The sequence below is a fragment of the Gorilla gorilla genome, chromosome 2 (assembly GCF_029281585.2).
Source record: "Gorilla gorilla gorilla isolate KB3781 chromosome 2, NHGRI_mGorGor1-v2.1_pri, whole genome shotgun sequence".
Taxonomy (NCBI): domain Eukaryota; kingdom Metazoa; phylum Chordata; class Mammalia; order Primates; family Hominidae; genus Gorilla; species Gorilla gorilla.
Genome location: NC_086017.1, coordinates 135,861,351 through 135,888,236, shown reverse-complemented (window position 1 = coordinate 135,888,236; position 26,886 = coordinate 135,861,351). Strand labels below are relative to the sequence as shown.

General features: G+C 43.5%; 1 protein-coding gene across 2 annotated transcripts in view; it reads left to right on the top strand.

The window, feature by feature from the left end:
- Positions 1-26,886, top strand: part of HEG1 (heart development protein with EGF like domains 1) — a 90,184-nt gene that overhangs the window by 26,378 nt on the left and 36,920 nt on the right. Inside the window, exons 2-10 of one of the 2 annotated variants that reach the window (XM_055383846.2) lie at positions 295-588; positions 2,288-2,590; positions 8,648-8,986; positions 10,180-10,512; positions 14,773-15,072; positions 15,795-17,228; positions 19,302-19,418; positions 20,033-20,152; positions 24,157-24,260. In XM_055383846.2, coding sequence (XP_055239821.2) covers positions 295-588; positions 2,288-2,590; positions 8,648-8,986; positions 10,180-10,512; positions 14,773-15,072; positions 15,795-17,228; positions 19,302-19,418; positions 20,033-20,152; positions 24,157-24,260 — 3,344 coding nt within the window. The remainder of the gene's footprint in view (positions 1-294; positions 589-2,287; positions 2,591-8,647; positions 8,987-10,179; positions 10,513-14,772; positions 15,073-15,794; positions 17,229-19,301; positions 19,419-20,032; positions 20,153-24,156; positions 24,261-26,886) is intronic. The other variant, XM_019024399.4, reaches the window with a different exon arrangement.

The following is a 26,886-nucleotide window of genomic DNA, read 5'->3' as shown; positions in this document are numbered from 1 at the left end:
GAAGATGGGATTACAGGCACCTGCCATCACGACCGGCTAATTTTTTTGTATTTTTAATAGAGACAGGGTTTTACCATGTTGGCCAGGCTGGTCTCGAACTCCCGACCTCAGGTGATCCACCCGCCTCAGCCTTCCAAAGTGCTGGGATTATAGGTGTGAGCCATCGCGCCTGGCTAAAATTCTTTTACTTGAATTCACTCTCTACTGATGTATTTCACGGTGTCTTTTCTGAAGGTTTACTTTTCTTTTCAGAAGCCAGCAAACTCTCCCTGATGCATCCTCTTCTTCTTTCAGATGCTGCCTGGAAACATTGGCCAGAAAGTAACACTGAGGCCCATGTAGAAAACATCACCTTCTATCAGAATCAAGAGGACTTTTCAACAGTGTCCTCCAAAGAGGGCGTGATGGTTCAGACCTCCGGGAAGAGCCATGCTGCTTCGGATGCTCCAGAAAACCTCACTCTACTCGCTGAAACAGCAGATGCTAGAGGAAGGAGCGGCTCTTCAAGTAGAACAAACTTCACCATTTTGCCTGTTGGGTACTCACTGGGGATAGCAACAGCTCTGACTTCCCAGAGTGGCAACTTAGGTGAGCTTGTGCTGATGATGCGCATTTCATGCATGTGTGTCCAGTCCTGGAAACCAAAGTTTCTGCCATTCCCCACAACCCCATTCTGAGCCATTGTGCCCTTCCAGGGTTCCTAGGCTGGGGTGGGTCAGACCTGTGACTTAGGCCTCATATGTATTATGCTTGTCAATACAGACCAGACAAGGGTGCAGATTTGCTGGTCCTGTGGTATCTGTGATCCATGGCCAGTGGAATCCGAACTTCATTCTTTTTCCAGGGAGCCTGCCACACCCGAGGGTCTCAGAGGCAGTAGGTTTTGTGGGATGCATAGCTGCGACAGGCTTGGGTTTGGTTTGTGTTGATGTGGCCCAAACGGTTGTTCTTGCCCTGGTGTGCACAGCTTGGTGGTTTGCTATTTTTAGCAAAGAATGTCAAGAAGGTGCTGGGGCTCAATGGGTAAAATTTCACTGAGGAAGAGAAGACTAAGAAAACTAGCATTAATTAGGGACCTACTACATACCACCATGTCTGTTCTCTCAATCCTTCTAGCAAGCCTATGAGATCATGTTATTCTCCTTTTAGGCATTTGGAAACTGAAGCTCAGAGAAGTTAGTTGTCCCAATATGTGTAGGTCAAACAGTTAACAGGTTTCAGAACTGGGATTAGAGCTTATGTGTATGTATCTGAGCAAGGTGGTGGGGGTGCTGAGGTGTGGAATGCCTGGACAACAAGAGTGAGGTGCAGAGGAGAGAAAGACAGGTGTGGCCTCTCTGTAGGGTGGTAAGGCCAGCAGGCTCCCTTGGGGAGGGCATCAGTTGCCCACAAAGGAGAGGAGGAACAGGTAGGACCATTGCGTGAACGGGGTTAGGGACAATCACGGAGGACTTTTGAAACCTGGCAGTTTAGATTTGGTGTGGTAACAAGAGTCAGTGAAGGTTTCTGAGCAAGTAAGTGACATAACTAAAGTGAATTTGAGGAGGATTCGCCTGGCAGGCAGGTACAGGATGTCTAGCATGGGGGTAGGAGGATGGAGTGAACCTGGAGTCAAAGGGACCACCCAGACAGACAGAGAAATTCAGACACCAGGTGCTGCGATGTGGCCTCGTGGCCACAGGGATGAAGAGGAGGGGATTGGTAGAGACTTCACCAAGGAAAAGTGATAGGACCTGTTGATGGCCTGAAAGTAAAGGATGAAGCCGTCAGAGATGACTCCATGGTTTCAGGTCCTAGTGGCAGGAGATCTGGTTGGGAGGGACTCGATTCTGTAAAGATGCATATGAAAGTCTTTTGTATTCATAAATGATTCCTACAGAGCTTAGAAACTCTGCACATGACATTCCCTGGTTCTCTTGGTCACCCAGATATTAGGAATTTTGTTTATATTGCTTTCAGGTACATTCTGGGACCAATCTGGTGGAATGTGGATGCTGGGTCCTGATGATCAGACCCTGATCTCTGATTCCATATTGTCTGATACTTACCTCCAGTGAGCTCCTTTTCTGAGAATTTTACCACAATACACAGAATCTTTGTGAGATCTAATACACAGACCTTGGTCTGTGGTCTCTTTCAGGAGTTTATTTTTCATAGAATGAATTATTCTCCTAATTTCTTCTTATGTCTGTATATTTTGTAGATGTCAGAACTGAGCCCCCTAAAAGCATATTAAGACATTTTGAAGTCTGCTGGTGGAATTCTAATTGTTTTTGTCTGTTTTCAGCCTCGGAAAGTCTTCACCTGCCATCCAGCAGTTCAGAGTTCGATGAAAGAATTGCCGCTTTTCAAACAAAGAGTGGAACAGCCTCGGAGATGGGAACAGAGAGGGCGATGGGGCTGTCAGAAGAAGGGACTGTGCACAGCCAAGAGGCCACCACTTCGGCTTGGAGCCCGTCCTTTCTTCCTGCTTTGGAGATGGGAGAGCTGACCACGCCTTCTAGGAAGAGAAATTCCTCAGGACCAGATCTCTCCTGGCTGCATTTCTACAGGACAGCAGCTTCCTCTCCTCTCCTAGACCTTTCCACATGTGAGTGCCACATACCCAGCTTAACACTCGGAAGTCACTCAAAGTAGACATAAATCAATGTGCATAGCCAGCTAGTTACATACTCATAATAGTGGGTAAGGGGAAAAGACATCAAGCCAAAATGCCATTCCTCTAATGCCAGGTACTTGGAGTGGAAGTAGGTACAACCTACCCAGTTTATCTCAGAGCCTCATGTTTAACATAGTTTTTCTTTTTTTGTCGCCCAGGCTGGAGTACAGTGACGCGATCTCAGCTCACTGCAACCTCTGCCTCCCAGGTTCAAGCGATTCTCCTGCCTCAGTCTCCTGAGTAGCTGGGATTACAGGCGCCCATCACCATGCCCGGCTAATTTTTGTATTTTTAGTAGAGACGGGGTTTCAGCATGTTGGCCAGGCTGGTCTTGAACTCCTGACCTCAGGCGATCCACTCACCTTGGCCTCCCAAAGTGCTGGGATTACAGGCGTGAGCCACCACACCCAGCCATTGGTGTCTATTCTCAAACAAGAGACCTTACCTTGGGGTGCATGAAATGGTGAGCATTGTACCATTTGATTAGGAGTGAGATTTTTATTTCTTCATTATTGCAAAAATGTTTCCTTCAATGGTAAAGAAAACATGAGTGTACATTTTTCTAGGCATCATTTTGAAAAAAAAAGCAGATATAATGCAGGAGTTTGCAAGGTGTGATATTAGTAACTACAGCTGTGGAGTGCTCTCCTCTCTCTCTGCTGTTCCAATTACTATTCATCACTTAAGTCTCAGCTCAGGGATTCCTGAGCCTTTCTTCAACCATCTGGTCCTCTGTGCTGTACACCTCATCATAGCAGGTCATCTAATGCCTCTCTGCCCAGAGAGACTGTAATCCTCTTGAGGACACGGGCTGTGTCTGTTACTTCCTTTAGGTTCCCCCTCGCCCAAGAACAAGGTGCAGCCGATAAGACATAGGGATTAGCATGTGCCCAGATACCCTCACAGGGCACATCATGCCATGGGCCAAAGAGAGTATTGGAAACTCTGACCATCTTTTTTCTTCTCCGAGGTTTTATTCAGTGTTTGTGTGTGCTGCTTGTGTTTTCATCCTCATACCATAGGGAGCAGGACAGAGAGGGTTGGAAATGTTCTTGGAAAATAGAGGTTAGGTTGTCTCCAAAATTGCCATTGCAAAATTTTTACAGGTCAGAGGTTTTTAGAAGTAACTTGCGAGACTAGGAGTTTGGGTTTGTGTCATCAAAGCAAAAACTAAACCCAGGAGTCCCTTCTGGAGTGCCTGTTTAAAGCAGCCAATTCTTCTTCCACATACCCTGTATACAGTTTCCTGCTGACTGGATTTGGATATAATTCATGATTCATGTTTTTAGAAGGTTGCTTTTTAAGATTATTCATAAACATTGCTTGGATTGGATAAAAGCTGCAATTCTTCCAGCCTCAAAGTTCTGTGGTTCAGTGATTTACAACTTTACTAAACGGTAGAAAGGAAGCATTTTTTAGGAAGCTATGCTTTGATTCTGGTCAGGATCATTTAATATTTATAATTTAAATTCAACCTACTTTGGTGGTATATTTGAAAAATCAGCCTATGTTTCCAACTTTACTGGACTTGACTCTATGACTCTATATTCACCTATATTTTTCAACACTAAAAAATTAATTGTCCCTGAAATTCTTTACCATCCGTCCTTTTAAAAGCTTATACTTTTAACTGCTGGTGAGTTTCATCGTATCTTTCATATCTCTTGAGTCTTTTACTGAGCATTTCTCTTCCTTTTTAGTGAACTGTGTGTTCAGTTCGAGGTAGAGTCCCACCACCCTTTTAGATATTAGAGATGGCTCTGGGTGCTGTTAAATGGGGTTCTCACCAGGCATCCAAGTATGTCTGAATCCATCCTGCCAACCTCCCCTCCTCCCCATGGGGATGCAGAGGGTACATGTACAAAGACCTGAAGTTACATGGGAAACAAAGTTCTGCTTTGTTTTTAAAGCTGGGCTGGCATCTGGTAACCCACTAACCAGAGTCTTCCCCTTGAATCTAAATGTTGAGACATTACTGTCCCTTTCTGACTACACGATACAGGAGCTCTAGGCACTCAGGCAAGAGTGCTGAGAGAGAGCCAGCAGGACCTGCCAGGGAGACCTGGAGTCGACTCAGCCTGGCTGGCCAGCTCTGGAAAAACAAAAGCAAAGGAGGTGAACACTTGGCCACTCCACCCACTAGGAAATATGACCCTGTGAAAAGCCTGGCGCTTACACCAGTCCGATGAGTGATGCGCCTCACTAGGTGAACACAAGGAAGATAGCTAGGAGCCTGGCATGGAGAGGAGGGGGCTCCTTATTTGGAACATGAAGGAATTTGAGCAGATGATCTGAAAGATTCTAGTTTCAGCATCTATGAGTCCACGTGTATTCAGCCTTTGTATTCTGTGCCTCGTTTCACTCTTCACTCAGCTACACAGAAACATGCATGCAACATAACCTCTTCCGAGGCTGGGATAGTCAGGAGTTACCTGCTTCCGAAACCAAATTGTATGCCTTACAGTGTTAAAGCAAGTATAGGCCTAGGCAATGGAATCAGATTTTTAAAAAGAGATCAGAAACCATTGGAAATTGTTTTTCTTGCTGCTTTATATCTTTTGCTGCTTTATGTCTTTCTATGTGTTCCATATTTTTTAATAATGACCATTGCACTATTTGATCATCGGAGGGAAAAGCAAACAAAGCAACAAACAGGGAAAAAAAGCTCCCTTTTGAAGGTGGAAAGAGATATGTGTATGTTGAATTGTGTGAGAGTGGCTACAATTGAGCACTAAATTTAGTACTGAGCTTCCTGGAAACCAGGGCACAAAGGGAAACCGGGTGGGGCATGCAATTGTTTTCAGATAAAGTAAGCATACAATTTCATCCATAGGCATAAGTGTTTGGGGGCAGTACATTTTAAGAGGACTGTTTATGTAAGAAATGTTGAGAATCATAATGGAAAATGCCTTCAATTGCTGTTTTGTGGAAATTGTGCTAATGTTCTTTAAAAGGTGATTTTTATATAGATTCTCAGTAGGAGCTGAGGGTATAATAATGTATCTCAACTTATGAAAGTATTTCTGTGGGTAGCTAAGCTACTGTGGTCCAGGTAAATTGCTTTGTGGTGATTTTACTTTGTAAAGAAAGAGAGCATAAATAACTCAGAAGATTGCAGATGTGACGTATCTTTCTCAAATATCAGCTGCTTCAGCTGTACTTTCGGCAAGTTCTGGATAGCAGTCAGGTCAAGGTTGAGCGTTCCGATGTGTTCCTGAGGTTCCAGGGTTTTGTGCTGTGATTGAAGAGAGACCCATGTACTTTTAGCAGACGAGTAGGCATTCTTGCAACCTCCCATTATAAAGATCAGGAATTTGGCTTGTTTCTGCTCCCAGATGGATGGTCTTTCCGTCTTTGAATGGCTGCTTTCGGGGTAGAAATGAGCAAGAAGGGCAATTATTAAATAACCAAGAATCCAGCCTGTTGATTAGAAATGTGGTACATTTCCCCCTAGATTTATTTAACAGGTGCTCATTTAGTAATATAAGTGGTGTTTGTAGATTAGTTTGACCAAACATTTTCTCTTTTTATGAAGAGTCACCAACTCTGCCAAAGTATTCACACACATTTCATAGCTTTCCCATGAGGATTAAATGAGATTTGTATATAATGTACTTAGCCCAATGCCTTGCAAGCCATAATTGGTCAGTAAATGGTAGTTTTTGATAATGATGATAATGATGAGATAATGAGATAAAGAAGCAATGTTCTGCAGAGCTCTCAGAGTCAGGGAAAAACAGAGCACTTTTCCTTTCATGACTTTCAGCATTTGTGACTTTTGTAATTATATTTCTGTGGTCATTGATTTGCTAAATCCACTAGAGATGGACAGGCCTGGGTTTTTCAGGCTGAATTCAGTATCACCACTGGAGTTTTTTTGGTTTGTTTGTTTTGTTTTGTTTTTGTTTGTTTTTTTTGTTTGTTTGAGACCAAGTCTCTCTCTCTTGCTTAGGCTGGAGTGCAGTGGCACAATCTCAGCTCACTGCAACCTCCACCTCCCAGGTTCAAGCAATTCTCCTGCCTCAACCTCCCGAGTAGCTGAGATTACAGGCACCCACCACCACAGCCGGCTAATTTTTGTATTTTTAGTAGAGATGGTGTTTCACCATGTTGGCCAGGCTGGTGTCAAACTCCTAACCTCAGGTGACCCACCCGCCTCAACCTCCCAAAGTGCTGGGATTACAGGCATGAGCCACTGCACCCGGCCGACCACTGGATTTTGATGGGAATGTTGAGTGGATGAAATTAATGCAGTATCCTGGGAATAAAAGTGTTTTGAAAGAACCTCTAGCAAGCTAATGAGGCTGTAATTTGGTGGATATAAATGATGACTCTAATGAAGTTAGGGCTGAGAAGTCACATGGTTGAGTGAGGATTTGGGGCATATCTATAATGCTTTCTTTTCTTTTTTTTTTTTTCTTTCTTTCTTTTTTTAATACTGAAGTGTGTTTTGTTTGTTTTGTTTGGTTTGGTTTATGTTTTTAAGTAGAGGTGGGTTTTGGTGGTCTGGGACTCTATTTTTGTGTCCAGGTCTTTCTGTTTCTTGTTTCCATTACTAGTTTTATAGATTGCCTGCATCTTCATTTTGTCTCCATTAAAGTGGGGTGACCAGAGCTGCCGGCTGTGTTCTGGATATAGCTGGTTTTATGGTTTTGCACAAGAATGAGAGGAACCTTTTTGTTTCCCATGCTTGCTCTCTCTCTCTCTCTCTCTCTCTCTCTCGCTGTAGTGATACTTAAGATTTATTTGTGGTTTTGCTCACAACTGCACATAGGACTGGTCTTCAAGGAATTGTTTGTAATGACAACTTCCTTTTTCCCTTCTCTAGGCCATAATTAACAGCTCAAAGCCTTTTATTATATAAGTGTAGAGTACTTTTTATTATTTTTAGCCTAAAAAGAAGAAAAACACTCTCTTTTTGTGACTTTAGTCTTACCCACCATGTTTCTTTCCATTCCCTAAGCTTTCCTGCAGTTTATTCCCGTTTGGAGTGAAGATTTTAATAGACCTTTCTGGAGGTCAGTTCTCAGGGCATCCTTTGGAAAGTTATTTGTGGAAAGGAGACACCCGTACTTATGTGGAGCAGACTACACCTTTTGACCAATAGCGTCTGATTCACTCCTTGAGGCTCTTGACAGTTTCCCCATGGCAGCCATCCATCTATTAGAGAAAATGCTCCTGGAGTCCTTGATCTCTGAGGGGCCCATTGGAGTAGTATGCAGATTTGAGAGCTGGTCTCTAAAGCTTAATGGGGCAAAGTATGATAATGAAGCCTGTTTGCTTTTGGGTGGAATTAAATTTGTGGGGTAATAATAAGTATTTCCTGCTGGTTAGAAATTCTGTTACTTAATAAATGCAGTTTGGTTAATAGTCTTTCAAAACATAGGGCTTATGGTGGCCATGAGGTAGGGAAAAATAAAGAACCCTTGATGGTGACAAGCCTAGGAATTACTGCTCTAGGCCATGAGTGTCCCAGCTGTGTTCTGCAAAACCCTAGGCCTCCTCAATAGTGACCTGGGGTGGGGCACCTTGCAGCAGCTTCACTTTTATTCATTTTATATTATGATATTTGAATCAATAATAGCATTTGAACAAAAAGGTTACATTGCTAAAACAAAGCAGAACAAAATAACAAAAACCTTATCACAGTGGCCAGTCCTGTTTAAGCTATAATGTAGAATTCAGCAGACATTTTCATCTTTCTCTTTAAAAAACAAGTAATGCAAACAACGTATAAGCTTCTCATTGTGCCTGGTGAGGGATCTCGGTGTTCTCCACCTTCCTCTGTGAGGATTAGACCTAGTAAGGGGAGAGTGCAGGCATGTGTCCTGGTAGCATGCGTGTGTATAGATATGTTTGTATCTATATTAGGTCCATGGTATTTAGATGTATCCACCAAAATGTAAGAAACGTCATTTGTATCTTGAATATAGTCTGGATTTTCTTAAACTCCTGAGTAATTTTGAAGCATATCTTTTTCCATTGTAGCTTCTGAAAGTACAGAGAAGCTTAACAACTCCACTGGCCTCCAGAGCTCCTCAGTTAGTCAAACAAAGACAATGCATGTTGCCACCGTGTTCACTGATGGTGGCCCAAGAACGCTCCGATCTTTGACGGTCAGTCTGGGACCTGTGAGCAAGACGGAAAGCTTCCCCAAGGACTCCAGAATTGCCACGACTTCAGCCTCAGTCCTTCTTTCACCCTCTGCAGTGGAATCGAGAAGAAACAGTAGAGTAACTGGGAATCCAGGGGATGAGGAATTCATTGAACCATCCACAGAAAATGAATTTGGACTTACGTCTTTGCATTGGCAAAATGATTCCCCAAGTAAGTATTCCATCTTTACTTGATCTATTAGGGACATTTGTAAATCATTGAATTTTCTTAGGGGACCTCTTCAAGACCATTTGTAATCTCCAGAGAAAAGTGTGCTCTTTAATGGCACTATTGCATTTTGATGGTCACTCTTATGAGAACATTGTGAAGTTAGTCAGACAGGTGTCATTCCTCCTGCTTTCTTATAGATGAGAAAACTACGGCTCTGAGGGTTTAAGTAATGGGTGCCTGGCCATTTAGCTCACTCAGTAGAGTTGAGACCTTAGCCTCAGGGTTCTTGGTTCCATCTTCTTTTCACTCTACAGGATGGTCTTCAAGCTGAGAGCTGGCCTACTCTTTATGTTTTGTTTTGTTTTGAAGACAATGTCTGGCTCTGTCACCCAGGCTAGAGTGCACTGGCATGATTACGGCTCACTGCAGCCTCAACCTCTCCAGGCTCAGGTGATCTCTCACCTTAGCCTCCAGAGTAGCTGGGACTACAGGTGCATGCCACTCCATCCAGCTAATTTTTCTATTTTTTGTAGAGATGGGGTCTTGCAATGTTGTCCAGGCTGGTCTTGAGCTCTGGCCCTAAGCAATCCTCCTGCCTTGCCCTCCCAAAGTGCTGGGATTACAGGCATGAGCCACTGCACACAGCCTGGCCCACTCTTCAAACTAGCTTCAGTTATTTTGTGTACAGATCATCTTTCCGCATAAATGTGCAGATATAAATATTATTCCCAAATTCGTGGTTTGGCTTAATCCTTATAATTGATTTTTGTTTTTGCTATACTTTGGTATTTAGAATAACCTTTATTCATATGAGAACTGTTTTAGGAAAGTGCTCTGACTGTGCTATATTTATGTGCATTGTATTTGTTGTACATAACCACACACTCACTCTCTCGAACACTTTTTATGGGAAAGAGAATGAAACACTCAAGCCTATAGGTTACTTTGCTACTTGCACATGCTATTTCAAAGGTCCCCTGTTCAACAAGTTATATTTTTTTGTATTACTCTCTTGCTGCCACCCAAGAGTTTTGAAATAATTATTTAGAATATGATAGTGCATAATACACTTAATAAACACTATACCAGGTTCCTTGGCAAAGAATCTTTCCCTAGAGAGGTCTCACTTCTTAGTTGCCAAGGGATCTCTTTCATACCTATGTAATGGCCTTTTTTCCTGTATTACCTTACAGCCTTTGGAGAACATCAGCTTGCCAGCAGCTCTGAGGTGCAAAATGGAAGTCCCATGTCTCAGACTGAGACTGTGTCTAGGTCAGTCGCACCCATGAGAGGTGGAGAGATCACTGCACACTGGCTCTTGACCAACAGCACATCTGCAGATGTGACAGGAAGCTCTGCTTCATATCCTGAAGGTGTGAATGCTTCAGTGTTGACCCAGTTCTCAGACTCTACTGTACAGTCTGGAGGAAGTCCCACAGCATTGGGAGATAGGAGTTATTCAGAGTCTTCATCTACATCTTCCTCGGAAAGCTTGAATTCATCAGCACCACGTGGAGAACGTTCGAGTGAGTTTTTCCATTTCATGCAACTGTGCCCCATAGAGGAGAGAGGGACTCATGATGCTTATGAAATCTGTGGTGTATTAAAACCACGCATGAGGGCCGAGTGTGGTGGCTCACACCTGTAATCCCAGCACTTTGGGAAGCCGAGGTGGGTGGATCATCTGAGGTGAGGGGTTCAAGACCAGACTGACCAACATGGTGAAACCCTGTCTCTACTAACAATACAAAAAATTAGCCGGGTGTGGTGGCAGGCACCTGTAATCCCAGCTACTTGGGAGGCTGAGGCAGGAGAATCGTTTGAACCCAGGAGGTGGAGGTTGCAGTTAGCTGAGATTGCACCACTGCACTCCAGCCTGGGCGACAAAAGCGAAACTGTCTCAAAGAAAAAAAAAAAAGCATACATGAATGAAATAACTCCTCAGGCCCCTCCACCTTCCTTCCTTATTTCCCAGGCCCTTCTTCTAGCTGGTTGATACAGATACACCTGTATATCCCCCAGTTTTTTCTGGTACATCTCTGAGAAGCTGTTCTTGCCACTTCCTCTTCCCACACACAGCTCAGGGACTTCTCTGTCCACATCCTCTCATTCCCTGTAGCCAACCCATAACTCCATACCTGCCTCAGTCACAGAGCTTCTGGAAGGTGAAAATATCACCTTCTCGTTAGTAGTTGTCGGGGCATTCATCCAAATAAAGTCTCTGTTTTTTAAAAACCAGCTTTATTGAGGTATATTTCATATTCCATAGTATTTGCCCATTTAAAGCACACAATTCAGTGATTTTTAGTGTAGTCACAAAGCTGTGCAGCATCACCACTGTCTAATTCCAGAGCATTTCCATCACCCCACAAAGAAACTCCAAACTCATCAGCAGTCTACTTCCATTCTTCCCTCCTCCCAGCCCCTGGCAATCACTCCTGTGCTTTCTGTCTCTGTAGATTTGTCCATTTTAGACATTTCCTGTAAATGAAATCATACAATATGTGGTCCTTTGTGTCTTTCCCTTAGTGTCATGTTTTCAAGGTTCATCCATGTTGTATCACAACTTCGTTCCTTTTCGTGGCTTAATAATATGCCGTTGCAGGGATATACCACACTTTGTTTATCAATTGTCATCAATTGATGGATGTTTGGGTTGTTCCCGCCTTTTGGCTATTATGAATAATGCTGTGGTGAACATTCAGGTACAAGTGTATATGTGGTCGTAAATTTTCAATTTTTTTTTTTTTTTTGAGATGGAGTCTCTCTCTGTTGCCCAGGCTAGAGTGCAGTGGCACCATCCCGGCTCACTGCAATCTCCAACTTCCGGGTTCACGCCATTCTCCTGCCTCAGCCTCCCGAGTAGCTGGGACTACAGGTGCCCATCACCACGCCTGGCTAATTTTTTTTTTTTTTTTTTTTTTTTTTCAGTAGAGACAGGGTTTCACCATGTTAGCCAGGATGGTCCCGATCTCCTGACCTCATGATCCGCCCGCTTCGGCCTCCTAAAGTGCTGGGATTGCAGGCATGAGCCACTGCGCCTGGCCATAAATTTTCAATTATTTAGGAATGGCCAGGTTATGTGGCTGTGGCTGCTCTATTTTTAACCTTCTGAGGAACTGCCGAACTCTTTTCCAAAGTGGCTGCATCATTTTATATTCCCACCAGCTGTGTACGAGTGTTCTGATGTTGCTACATCTTCACCAACACTTGTAATTATCCATCTTTTCTGATTATAGCCATCTGAGTGGGGGTGAAGGCATCTCATTGTGGTTTTGACTTGTATTTTCCAGTTGACTAATAATGCTGAGCCTCTTTTCATGTGCTTATTGGCCACTTGTATATCTTCTTTGAATATGTCTAGTCCAATCTTTTGACTATTAAAATTGGGTTATTTGACTTTTTATTATTAAATTGTAAGAGTTCTTTATGGCCGGCTGTGGTGGCTTACGCCTATAATCCCAGCACTTTGGGAGGTCGAGACGGGTGAATCATTTGAGGTCGGGAGTTCAAGACCAGCCCGGCCAACATGGCAAAACCCTGTCTCTACTAAAAATACAAAAATTAGCCAGACACAGTGGCACGTGCCTGTAATCTCAGCTACTTGGGAGGCTGAGGCAGGAGAATCACTTGAACCTGTGAGGCGGAGGTTGCAGTGAACTGAGATCATGCCACTGCACTCTAGCCTGGGTGACAGACAGACCCTGTCTCAAAAAAAAAAAAAAAGTTCTTTGCATATTCCAGATACAGTCCTTTATCAAATATATAATTTGCAGACATTTCTCCTATTCTGTGGGTTGCCTTTTCTCTTTCTTGATGGAATCATTTGTAGCACAAAAGTTTTTAAATTTGAAGAAGTCCAATTTGTCAATTTGAGAAAATTTTTCTTTTGATGTTTCTTTTTAATAATGCTTAGGGATAATTTTTTAAAACAATTCTCAGCAGTCTCTTATCAATGTAAAGTATATTCTGACTAAAGCAAAAATGTATTAGCTTATCATTTAAGCTTTGAATAGGTTTAAATTCTTACTTCTCCATCACTAGTTATAGCTTCATTTCCCCCATATGAGAATCCTAATTGATGAGGAAGATTAGCATTTATTAGTACTCATGTGATGTGGAAAAGCATATGCTTATCATGAAAGAATACCACACACACGAGCGGGGGATATTTATGCTCTTTTATGTTTGTGCCTGGAAAACACATTATCTATGTCCTAAGCAAAAGGAATCATTTTTCACCCTCACTACTGTGGGGGTCAGGACTTCTACCTTCTCAAACCAGGATCTTGAGTTTCATAGCCTTTCCCTTTTACATCTCTTCAGTACCCGCTTCTCTGCAATTAATGCTCAGTTGGTTCACGAGGAACATATGATTTCAGTGTGATCAGATCTTGGAGTTCAGTTATAAAGAGCTAGATAGAAAGTAGCCACATTCCTGAAACCATCTCACTGTGGGTTAACACAATACTTTATCTTGTTCCCTCAGAGTCACCCAAAGCTGGCGGGGTTCTGCACTCCGGCCTTTTAGAGTTCTTGGCCCGCTCCCTTTTCTGCATTCAGAGTCTCCATTTCATGTCTGACTCTCTCTCTACTTTGTTAAGCCTGTAACCCTGATGTGGTCATTGGCCTAAATTTCATTTAACAGAGAGTTTAGGATCTCCCCATCCAAGGCCTTTTTCTCTTTGCCCAGAGAAATCGTACTTAGATAGATCCTGCTCTTGCGCCTCTCCTGGTTGGCTCTCCACAGGTCTTGAGCCCTTCAGACTGGCTTGAGTCGCATCTCTGTCTGGCTTCTGGCTTTCTCAGTGATGCTCGTGGCCCATGCTCATTCCTGTCTCTGTCAATTCAAACCTATCCCAAAATGAATTTAGCCAACACTCAGCTTTACACTGTTTTCCATCAAAGCATGGCCATGGCGTACTGACAGCCAGTCTGGGCTGGGAATGTGAATAAGAACCAGAAAAGAGCCTGTTATTTGTTTTTTGTTTTTTGTTTTTTTTTTTTCTTTTTGTACAGCCAGATTAGGAAGGATTTAGGCCAAGGAGAATTGGACCTCATTTTCATCATTTCTGAAAAGAAGGGTTTATCTGATAATCTAACAATCTAAGATTAGTTCTAAGACCCTTTAGGTTTGTAGCATAAACACATACCCAAAAGAGAATGAAACGGACATTTATTCATGTGTCGTCTGCCCTATTCCATCCCCATCAATAGAATAAAACACATGCATTTTAAAAAATAAAAGAAGACAAAAAAACAAGCCCACCTTTCACCCCCCACCTCAGGCTGTTTCTTTGCCATTGTACTAATGCCGTGTAATGACTGGCCCTGTGGCCATTCATGTATTCCTGGTCCTTCCGGGAGGAAGAGCCTTCCAAGGAGGACTATGGCCTCCCTCCTGGGCCTTGTGCAAATGTCTGAAGCCCCAGTAGGATTATTAGTCTTTCACCAACTGTTTACCTCCTCACCACCACTACCAATTTCTCTGACATAAACTCTATTTATTATGTATCACTGAGCAGAAATCTAGTATCGATCCTATTTGCTAAAGTAATACACCCTCCTATAAATCCAGGGTGCCTGAACAGTTGTGCTGATCCACAGTTCCTCTTGAGGTTTCAATCACTGAGCCATGTTTGCAAGGGCAACAGAAATCTCAGATAAAGACCCTAAAAGTACGGGGAAGCGTCTTGGCTCCCACAGCCCAGGAAGTGAGGCTTGGGGCACGATCCTGTCGCTCCAGCCCTGCATTTTTCAGCCATCCTCTTTCACTCTACTTTTAGCCTTGGAAGACAGCCGAGAGCCAGGCCAAGCGCTAGGTGACAGTTCCGCCAATGCAGAGGACAGGACTTCTGGGGTGCCCTCTCTCGGCACCCACACCTTGGCTACTGTCACTGGAAACGGGGAACGCACACTGCGGTCTGTCACCCTCACCAACACCAGCATGAGCACGACTTCTGGGGAAGCAGGCAGCCCTGCAGCGGCCATGCCCCAAGAAACAGAGGGTGCCTCTCTGCACGTAAACGTGACGGACGACATGGGCCTGGTCTCACGGTCACTGGCCGCCTCCAGTGCCCTCGGAGGTGGGGTGTCTTCCACAGTCTCTTTTAACACATCCCGTCAGCTCATCTATTCATTTACTCACAGTCCTGGGATGATTCAGTTAGCTGTCAAGCCAGAAAGTGCCTTACAAGCTCTTTATGGAGAGAACTTTCTAGATTCTCCCACCTCAGGAAGGTGAATACCCCTCCCCAGTTCCCACCCCCAGCCCTCCACACACACTCACCTAAGGAATTTGGGATAGTGTTTGCTGGGAGACTTAAAATAAGAGACCAACCACTTGTGGCTAAGGTCAATCTCCTGGGAAAGAAATATCTCCTTCTACAGAATGGAAAGTTGGGAAGGTTTTCCTTTTTTCATTTAGGCATAACAGTTATTCTATTTGGGGTCTTAAGAGCTTTTCAGATACCAGTTTGCTTTTATTGAAAAAGGCATGTGGAGGAAATTTGCAACTCCTCTCCATTTTTAGACCCTTAGTCGCCACTTCTCTTTTGTTACCATTTGCACTGCCGCTACCACTGCTTCTCTCAGGAGGTCAGTCTGCTCAGAGGAGACACTGACCACTCCTGCCTGCCCACAGTGTCTTCATTCAGAGTGCTCACCATTGAAAACCACCTCTCCAAAGCAAGTGTTTCACCCACTTGAATTCATTGAGTTCCATGACACTGAAAGTCTGTTTGATAGTGCATATTTCAGAGTTTTGTTGTTCTTTTATTTGACCTAACTTTGGCTTTTCCGTTTACAGTCACTGGGATTAGCTACGGTCAAGTGCGTGGCACGGCTATTGAACAAAGGACTTCCAGCGACCACACAGACCACACCTACCTGTCATCTACTTTCACCAAAGGAGAACGGGCATTACTGTCCATTACAGATAACAGTTCATCCTCAGACATTGTGGAGAGCTCAACTTCTTATATTAAAATCTCAAACTCTTCACATTCAGAATATTCCTCCTTTTTTCATGCTCAGACTGAGAGAAGTAACATCTCATCCTATGACGGGGAATATGCTCAGCCTTCTACTGAGTCGCCAGTTCTGCATACATCCAACCTTCCATCCTACACAGCCACCATTAATATGCCAAACACTTCGGTTGTTCTGGACACTGATGCTGAGTTTGTTAGTGACTCCTCCTCCTCCTCCTCTTCCTCCTCTTCCTCCTCATTCTCTTCTTCTTCTTCCTCCTCATTCTCTTCTTCCTCCTCCTCCTCCTCTTCTTCTTCTTCTTCTTCTTCACGGCCTCCTTTGCCTCTGCCCTCTGTGTCACAATCCCACCATTTATTTTCATCAATTTTACCATCAACCAGGGCCTCTGTGCATCTACTAAAGTCTACCTCTGATGCATCCACACCATGGTCTTCCTCACCATCACCTTTACCAGTATCCTTAACGACATCTACATCTGCCCCACTTTCTGTCTCACAAACAACCTTGCCACAGTCATCTTCTACCCCAGTCCTGCCCAGGGCAAGGGAGACTCCTGTGACTTCAGTTCAGACATCAACAATGACATCATTCATGACAATGCTCCATAGTAGTCAAACTGCAGACCTTAAGAACCAGAGCACCCCACACCAAGAGAAAGTCATTACAGAATCAAAGTCACCAAGCCTGGTGTCTCTGCCCACAGAGTCCACCAAAGCTGTAACAACAAACTCTCCTTTGCCTCCATCCTTAACAGAGTCCTCCACAGAGCAAACCCTTCCAGCCACCAGCACCAACTTAGCACAAATGTCTCCAACTTTCACAACTACCATTCTGAAGACCTCTCAGCCTCTTATGACCACTCCTGGCACCCTGTCAAGCACAGCATCTCTGGTCACTGGCCCTATAGCCGTACAGACTACAGCTGGAAAACAGCTCTCGCTGACCCATCCTGAAATTCTAGTTCCTCAAATCTCAACAGAAGGTGGCATCAGCACACAAAGGAACCAAGTGATTGTAGATGCTACCACTGGATTGATCCCTTTGACCAGTGTACCCACATCAGCAAAAGAAATGACCACAAAGCTTGGCGTTACAGCAGAGTACAGCCCAGCTTCACGTTCCCTCGGAACATCTCCTTCTCCCCAAACCACAGTTGTTTCCACGGCTGAAGACCTGGCTCCCAAATCTGCCACCTTTGCTGTTCAGAGCAGCACACAGTCACCAACAACACTGTCCTCTTCAGCCTCAGGTAAAACACAGTCACACAAGCACATGTTAACTGCAAGGCCCCATCCAGCACTGAGAGCTACATGGGGCTCGGGGTTCATGGGAATTTGTAGAAATGGCTGGCATTTGAAATAGCTTCTGTTTTGCGACCTAAAATGCTTCCTGTTGAAACACTTAAAGTGTAAAAGAAGGTCATGGGTGGGCCTAACTTTCTCACCTCTGTGTTGCATAATGCTTCCTGAATAAAGAGGAAAGGATGCATTGGCCATGTGTCACATTAGTAGATGGTACAATTGCAGCTTTTAGTGCCCTGTAGTTGTAAGAGCTTTTCAAGCAAGCCGTTAACTCCTCAGAGGTCAGAGGAGGGCAGTGATGCAGGATTGTAGGGTGGAGAAACTCAAGTAAAGAAGCTTAGGTGGCCTGGCTGAGACAGGGATCAACTGGGTATCTGCGTCTGGATCAGATCCCAGAGTCTGTGAGTCAGGGGCTCCCCAGTCACCAGGGAGCTTCTTGGCGTCACTGGGCTTCTCTTGATCCAGGGAAGCCCAAGCTCCTTTGTCTCCCAAGGAGTGTGTGGCTAGTTGATAAATGGGAGTGGGGAGACATGTAAATGAAAAGATGGTGAACTAACCTTTTCCCACAGTGACCGCACGGCCAGGGCTCCTTTACATTACACTTAGGGTTGTTTTTATAGCCACGTTGAAGTTGCTGGTACCAGGAAAGTAAAGCCAGCCAAATGATCCTTTGTCATTTAAGGAACGGTAGAAGGAAGTAGGATGATGCAGCTTTTCATGTCATGTTCAAAGTTACACTTCTGGCTTGTCCAGACATGGGAAAGGAAAACTGCTGTTGGAGAAGGAGTGAAATGGAAACTGGTGTCTTAGGGAAGAAGGAAAGAAGAGATGATGCTTTGTAGTGGCTGGAGCAGAAAGCTCAGGGAGCAGCACAGTTCCAACCTGTCAGCCACAATCAACCTGGGCTGGAGGCTCATAAGTAAACCACCCCCATGCCAAGCCCCACAGTGCCTCTTTGTGTCAGTGATCTGAGCACCTCTGGGAAATGAAAGGTGGCTGTTTCTCCAGGGAAGTTTGGGAGCCTTGCTTCAAGGCCTATAGCCTTCAGTTTCAGAGGCCACATATATTCCAGTGCCAGATGAAATCTAATTCACGAGTCTCCCTTAAAGCCATTAGCCATTCTGATGATAACTGTAGGCAAGTATTAGGGGCAGATTCACTGGCTGTTAGTATATTTTTTGTGCCAGTGTTCATGGGTTAGTGTTTGGCTATATACGCGCTGTGCTTCTATGGGTGATTTTAGATAACACTTGACATGGCAATGCAGGATAGGAACACCATCTTTAGGTTTAGCTCATTTGTTTTCAGGGTTACTATTTTTTTTTTTTTTTTGAGTGAAGACTTGACTTTTACCTTCTTTTTTTCATTCCACCACTGATTTCCTTTTTGCAGACAATGCAGTGATGTTGTAGGCTTCGGCTTCTCTAAGTATGTCAGAAACCTGTATGAAGCATATTACATAGATGCTCAACTCTGATCATTTTCTAAATATGGCACAATATGTGGAGGCTCAGTTACATTTGGAGATTTTGGAGTAAAGGATACTATGATTTTGATAAAGAAAGCCCAAGAGAAAGGGCAGGGTACGTGTGCACAGACACACAGACACACGCATACAGAGTAAATCTTCTAGCGGGGGAATGAGTTGATCAGAGATCCTTTTCCCCCCTAAAGTGTGCTTTCAATTGTCATTGATTCAAGTAGAATTTTCTAAGTGTCACAAAGGCAATATAATCATCAATCCTGAATGGAGTGACCTGTAAGCAGCATTTGATTACAATCAGTTCTTGCATTCAGGGATCCCATTGTCTGACACTTAGATCTGGACACAAGCTAGTACCAGGACCCAGTCCCAATGCACCTCTGGGAAACCCATTTTACTTTTGTAATGTGGCCTTTCAGGGCAAGTAAACAGAAATAAGCAAGAATCAAATATTAGCTGGGAGAATTAAATATTTACCTAAAGCTGCCTTTACATTTCCTGTGTGGTTAACTGCTTTACTCCTGGAATGTGTTTGTAGTCAACAGCTGTGCTGTGAACCCTTGTCTTCACGATGGCGAATGCATCGCAGACAACACCAGCCGTGGCTACCACTGCAGGTGCCCGCCTTCCTGGCAAGGGGATGATTGCAGTGTGGGTAAGAGAAAAAGTAATGCCCAGTGGTCTGCACTACAGTACCACATTGGGCTACCCAATAAACTCCTGTTTCCTCCAAAATGTGGACAAATACACTGTTTTAGTTAATACCCTGCTTACTTGAGAGTTAGCATGTTTGTAGGTTGTGATCTGCAGGAGAATGTCAGGAACTGTAGTGTGGCACTGACAGACTTCCTGATCTGTGTCTGTTCCCAACACTCCTGCCACACTGTACCCTATTCCTGCCCCTGGACTTTACTATGCTGATGCCTCAGCCTGGAATCCCCCCACTGCCACCCTAATCTATTGATTAAAGTCCTTCCAGTTGTAGTCCAGATGTTATGTGAAACAGTCTTTAATTCTCCCCTCCATTAAAATTTGCTGTTTCCCCCGTATATGCAAATCTTGTCTTGTATTTACAGTTAGTTGTTTGTATGGCCACCTCCACCCTCAATAGATGGCAAGCCCCTTGAGGGCAAGAGTGTTCTCATACTTATCCTTTGGGGTCTCACCACACCTAGCACCATTTGGCCCTTAGTAAGTACTTACTACACTGGGTTATGGTTTTGCTGTTTGCTACAGATTCAAGATGTTCTTCTTTTTTCTCCTCTACAGATGTGAATGAATGCCTGTCGAACCCCTGCCCATCCATGGCCACATGCAACAATACTCAGGGATCCTTTATCTGCAAATGCCCGGTTGGGTACCAGTTGGAAAAAGGGATATGCAATTTGGGTAAGAGACTTAGTCTATTTCGGACTTTATTCTATACCACAATATATTTTACAAGGTAACATTTGTTATTTTTCTTCCTAATCAAAATCAGTATTTGTCCAAGGTATAAACTTAAGGAATATAGAAAAAAGTGGAAGCTATTGTCCATTATTCTAATACTTGGAGATAGAACACCCTACTTTGCATTATGTTTTTGATGTGCAGTATATTTTTACATAGTTGAAATCATAGGATATTTGTATAAACTTTATATCTTAAACATTTTCCTGTGTTGTTAAAAACAAACATCTTAATGACGGCATATTATGCCATCATTTGTGTATAATATTATTTGCTTAACCACTCCACCCTGGAGCTAGGAAAAAAAAAGTCAAAAGGATTATTCTGACCACATAGTAAAAAAAAAAAAAACAATTTAGATGGAGAAAAGAGAGAGTAAAACTCTGATTGTCCTACCACATTCACACATTCTTTCAGTTTTTAAAAATGGCCTTCATGCTCTTGCTCATAGGCAGATACATTTTGAGAAAGCTGCTGTCCTAACTGTATCACACAATTTGTCATATTTTGTTCACTAATTTGATAGATTCATGATGAAGCTGTTTGATTTTGAAAATAATCTCCATTTTGCAAGTTAAAAAGCAAGCAAACAAACCAAACGAAAACCAAGGCCTTCACAAGGTGCTAAGTGGCCAAGCTTACGTAACGGGTTGGTGGGAAGCCTGGTTTCCAGCCCACAGCTCTTTCTATTACACGATAATGTGTTAATTTTAGGAGCTTTCTTGCTTGCAGGGTGTGACCCTTGTTAGAATGTCAAGTTTAATACATAACTTGTTGAAGAAGTTAGAAATGAAAGATACAGAGTTTTTTGTTTTTTTGTTTTTTGTTTTTTTTGAGACGGAGTCTCACTCTGTTGCCCAGGCTGTGGTGCAGTGGCACCATCTCAGCTCTCTGCGACCTCCACCTTCCAGGTTCAAGCGATTTTCATGCCTCAGCCTCCAAATAGCTGGGATTACAGGCATTCACCACCATGCCCAGCTGATTTTTGTATTTTTAGTATAGAAGGGGCTTTGCCACGTTGGCCATGCTCTCGAACTCCTGACCTCAAGTGATCTGCCTGCCTTGGCCTCCCAGCGTGCTGGGATTACAGGTGTGAGCCACTGTGCCTGGCCAGATACAGAGTTTCTAAGCTAAGTAAGGAAACTGGCAGATAAAATAACTCATCTTTCAGTCATCTTAAATTGCCCAGTGTGACACTTAACACACAAAAAGTGCTCAGTGTTTTTGAGAGAGCAAATGTCTGTATCCTTTGAAAGTGCTATTACCTGTGGGCTGAAGAGAAGTTTTAAGAAGTACCCTACCAAAATAATGGTAGAATTTTGAAAATTGTTTAAAATACAAAGATCAAGTCAAAACATTGTTTCAAAAAGAAGGATCTAGAAATAGAGACATCAGTCAAAATCAAGAATTTCTCTCATTCTGGCCTGGTGTAGTGGCTTATGCCTGTAATCCCAACACTTTGGGAGGCTGAGGCGGGCTGATCACTTGAGATCAGGAATTCAAGACCAGCCTGGTCCACATGGTCAAACCCTGACTCTACTAAAATTACAAAAATTAGCCAGGCATGGTGGCACACACCTGTGGTCCTAGCTATTTGGGAGGCCAAGGCATGAGAATTGCTTGAACCCGGCAGGTGGAGGTTGTGGTGAGTCGAGATTTTATCACTACACTCCAGCCTGGGCTGCACAGCAAGACTCTGTCTCAAAAAAAAAAAAAAAAAAAAAAGAATTTCTTTTATTCTAATAATTTACTTGCATTTTAGTAAACTATTTAGCCACGCATTAAGATATTGCCAGGAGTTTTCAGTTTAAGAATAGAGAAGCTGGAAATGATTTTATTTTTAAGGATTGTGGGGAAAGTGTATTTGCCCAGGACTCAAATGATTTGCTTCCAGCTCCAGGGCCACCACCTATAGCACATGGCTTCTGAGCCCTAATTTCCTCATCTGTAAAATCAGATTACCATCTGTCCTGCTTCCCACTCAAGATTATTGTGAAGATCAAGTAAAGTAATATATTTGAGCAAGCTTTGAAAATGGTAAAGAGCTGTCCAGATGGGAGGTATCATTTAACTTTAGTCTTCAAACTCTTGGACCAGAATTGAAAGCATTGAAAACAATAAACTGTGCTGAATACAAAGTAATAATTATGGCTCTTTCCCAAAAAAATCATTTAGATAACATAGGGAAATCAACATTTAAATTGGAAGTAAAAATTCTACTTAAAGCCAGGTGCTGTAACTGCAGGCGTAAAGGTGTGTCTTTAAAAAAAACAACAAAAAACTCTGCCTGGAGTGAGTGCAGGGTTTGGAATGAAACTGATATATCTTTATATTCACACCAAAAGCAGATGCCACGTTTACTGTCCTGACTCAGAATAGATCTACGTACCTGACATTTGCGATGTGAATTTCTATACAGAAAGTCTGGGTATCAGCCTAGACAAGTGAGATGAGAAAGTGAAGAAGCAGGACCATTGTTCTGGAAGCCTGTGTGCAGAGGGTTCCACAGGTAGCACAGCTCAGGAGGAGAGCAGCACTATCGCCTTCACAATCATCTTTCCCTTTTCAAGTCATTTAGCTTCATTGTTCATAAACATCAGAGGAACATGCAAATTAGAGCATGCTGAAATGGTTTCATTTGGCCAAGAATGTTTTCAGAGAGCTCCCTGCTGCTCAGAAAGAGTCCTAAGCAGCTGGCTTCACTGAACTGTAGAACAAGCAAAAAGATGTTAAGTAAGGATTAAGCGCTTTAGACAGTAAGTGTAAGATGTTAAATGTTTTCCCTGGCTCATTTGTGGGTCTTTTTCTCAATTCAGCATGCAAGCTTTCGGGGAAAGAGCAGCTTCATGGACTTCTGTGTCTTGAGTTATTTGTTTTCCATCCAGAGGGAAAGATAAGCATTTAATATAAAGGAAGATAAGAGCCAGCAATAAAACACACCATACTAAATTTTGGTTGCCTGCCCATTTGTAAGTCCCGTTCCCCTCAGGCTCAATCAGCACAAATTGATGTTAACTGGAATTTTATTTTATGTGTGAAATGGGCCTTGAAAATGAGGCTGCTTTTTTTCATTTCCGAACCCAACAGTGTCTTGAATATGGGCTGTTTTCATTATGTGGCTTATAATCATGGAGTCGGCAGCCCCATGGAGTATAGCCCCACGACACATGCTTGGCACCTTTCTTTCTCTCAAGCCCCTTGGGTGTCCTTAGGATATCAGATTCCTCAGGGTACAGAGGTTATAGGGGAAAGGAGAGCTTTGAAGATGGACACGCATATGCTCCAATGCCAGTGGTGGCCCTTGGGAGCCTGGGTGAGCTTTCTTAGGAAGTTGCCTGACCTCTGGAAGCCCCCTTTATCAATGATAAAATGGGAATTTCCTCTGACCAAGAGGAATGGGGTTTGGATGGGTGTGGCTCTAAGGACAAGAGGAAACTGAAGCGCCCCCTTGAAGTGGTGGGCATGACTCAGTTGGAGACCTCAGAGGACAAGAGCTTTCCTCTGTCGAAAGCCTGATGAGGCCTGAGGAGCATTTTTAGTGTCTAACACATCTCCCTCCCTCCTCCTAGGATGACATTGTTTAGACCTGTTCATCTTTCTTCTTGGTGGCAGCTTTCTTGGGCATCTGTTGTGCGGGAGGCCATCCTAGGGACATTGCTAAGGCTCCTTCTCTTAGCAGCCTTGCACATACAAAAAAGGCTCTTTGGAGTTTCTCTCTCTCAAAAGTTTGCTCAATCTAAGCCTTCAGCACAGTCCAGTAGATGCTCACTTTGCTAGAGAAAAATCTAGAAGAGGGAGAGGGAGTCTCCACCCATAAGGAGAAAGAAATGCAGAGATTGTCCTGTGAGGTGGAGTAAAGCCGGACACCCCAGAGATTTGCAAACACACAGCCTTGCATAGGTTCTTCTGTTGTGTAATCTAACAAGTTACATTTTCATTTTCAGTTAGAACCTTCGTGACAGAGTTTAAATTAAAGAGAACTTTTCTTAATACAACTGTGGAAAAACATTCAGACCTACAAGAAGTTGAAAATGAGATCACCAAAACGGTAAGTGTCCTGAATGGCATCTTTCTACTCGTCTTTTGTTTCCTAGAACAGATTTTATTCCAAGAGGGGACTGCCTAGGGGTCAGCTGTGTCTCCTGGGCTCTTCACTTTTGTTATATTTGGAAGGGAAACTTCTTGGTTAAAGAAAAAGCCTTTCAGAAATGGAAGTGAGGTATTTGTGCCCAGTAGAAGAGTTTCTTCAAATGTGTCCTCATGCACTGTCTTTATCTGCACCTTTGTGTTTCTTTTCCATGTGCAAACTCATAGTTACAGACATGCCGATGACAGGCATCAGCAGGAGCTGTTGGTGAGGAGGAAAGACCCAGAAAAATCTTACGGTCCCATCTGCTGTTAACAGGCTGTGTGACTTTCCTCTTGTATTTTGGAACTTAGGGAAATGATACTCTTTTTCCTCAAAGGAATGCCAAAGGTGCAGCAGTTAATCCTGATGTCCTAGGGTTTGAGAACTCACTGTATAGATGACCGAGGGGTCTTTGATTCTGCTTCTTTCCCTCTTTGCCCGCTTTTTATCAGAATTTTTTTTTTTAAAGAAAAATGCCATCCTGGGCAGCATGGCAAGACCCTGTCTCTACAAAAAAGACAAAAATTAGCTAGGGTTGGTGGCATGCACGTGTGGTCCCAGCTACTCAGGAGGCTGAGGTGGGAAGATTACATGAGCCCCAGAGGTTGAGGCTGTGGTGAGCCGTGATCAAACAACTGCACTCCAGCCTGGGTGACAGAGTGAGACCCTGTCTCAAAAACAAAAGAAGCCCCCCAAAACAGAAACAACTAAAAAGGAAAATGGAGAGGAAGAAAGAAGACAGGAAAATGAAACTCATTTAATAAACTTTGCTTCTCAACTGCTATCTGAGTCAGAGATTTGACTCATCTATACAGTGAGTTCTTAAACTCTAGGTTCAGAAAATTGTAATTTGCCATTAAAAAACTTTAGAGATGAATTGATTTCCAATCTCAATGTTACTTGTTCTTTGTGGATAAGAGTTAGTATATTAGCTAGGAATTATACATTTCTATAGGACTTTGGACTTTATCTGTGTAAAATACGGATCTAGTTCTATTTCTCTATCTCCTGAGCATTCACTTCATGATAGGGACGATGTCAGATGGCGCACTCCTGTAACAGGCATTGCCAGCACGTCTGCAGATAGAACCCCGGGAGGTCTGGAAGTGAATGACATTGCCTGAGTCCACGCAGAGCAGGTGCAAAGTTGGGGAACAGTCCACTAAACCACCATCACTACTGATACCAATTTCCAGTTCAGGCATCCCCAAGATCGCCCTCAGTGTCAATAATTCACTAGAGGAGTCACAGAGCTTACTAAAAGCGATTATATTAACAGCTACGGTTTATTACAGTGAAAGTCAACAGCTTAAAATCAGCCAAGGAAAGAGATGCATGGGGCAGAGAGTCCGGGAGAGTTCCAAATGCAGAGCTTCCAGCTGTCCTCCTGCTGAGGAGTCATGCACAGTGTTAACTCCTCCTGGCAACAGTGTGTCCAGTATGCAGGGAGTACTGCCAACCACGGAAGCTCTCCAGAGCCTTGACTGGGGCTTTGTCATGTGGCTGACCTCAATCTCCAGCCCCTCTAGAGGTTGAGCTGATACCATGTTACCCAACCCCACCATAAATCACATTGTTGGACTCTCTGGCATGGCCCAGCACCCCCAGGTAAACAAAGAAGTTTTTATTAGACAGCACATTCCAAGGGCTTAGAGATGGCCTCCCAGGATCCAAGAGCAAAGGCCTGACTTCCCTGGGGCCAAGGTTAAATTCTTTACTACACAGCAGATTTTTATGTCTACTAATCCTATACCTTGTCCCTTCGCCACAGCTGCCTGTTGGTCGTGCTGCAGGTGGATATCTCCTGCTAAGATAATACAGGGATTTAGAACCCTGTGCAGAAGTGCAGTCCTTTGCATTACGTGGCGCTCAGTGACTTATTTGACTTTCTATTTTTTGCCCAGCATCAATGTATAATTTACTGATGATGTAACATACCTGTCCCCAAGAAAGAGTGAAGATTAATCCATCATTGGCTGAGGAAGCCACTCAAATGTTCTTTCCTGAGGTGTTCTGTTTACCAAACCTGGAAAAACAGGTTAATAATAAAACAACAATAATAAATCATTGCTATTAGGCTATACACTGATGTCATTAAAAGGGTTTGATAATGTCCCATGTTTGCCTCCATCTTCTGCAGAGTGGCATGTATCTGATACACGGGCCTTGAAGACAGGTGGGTCTGCACTGGGCCCAGTACTGAGACCCTCCACTCCGGGAAAGGAGTTTCGATAGCTCCTATTGTGCAGGGTAGCAGGGAAGCAGGCCTGATACTTCATGCTGTAGAGGGATTTTCTGCCGTCTCCAAGGGCACAAGGCAAACATAGGGAGAGTAGCTCTTAATTTGCTCTCAACAAAGGGGCTCTTGACCCACGTAATGTAATTTCTCACGGAGAGCCTTTTTGAAGAAGACCTGTCTTTGAGTTAGGTCAACTCATTGTAGATTATGAGGCGTCTATGTAGGGCCTGTCAGACCTAGGGTAGCTGAAAGGAGCCTTTCCAGTGCAGCTCGTTCACTATGCAAAGTCCAAATAAACAGTTGCCT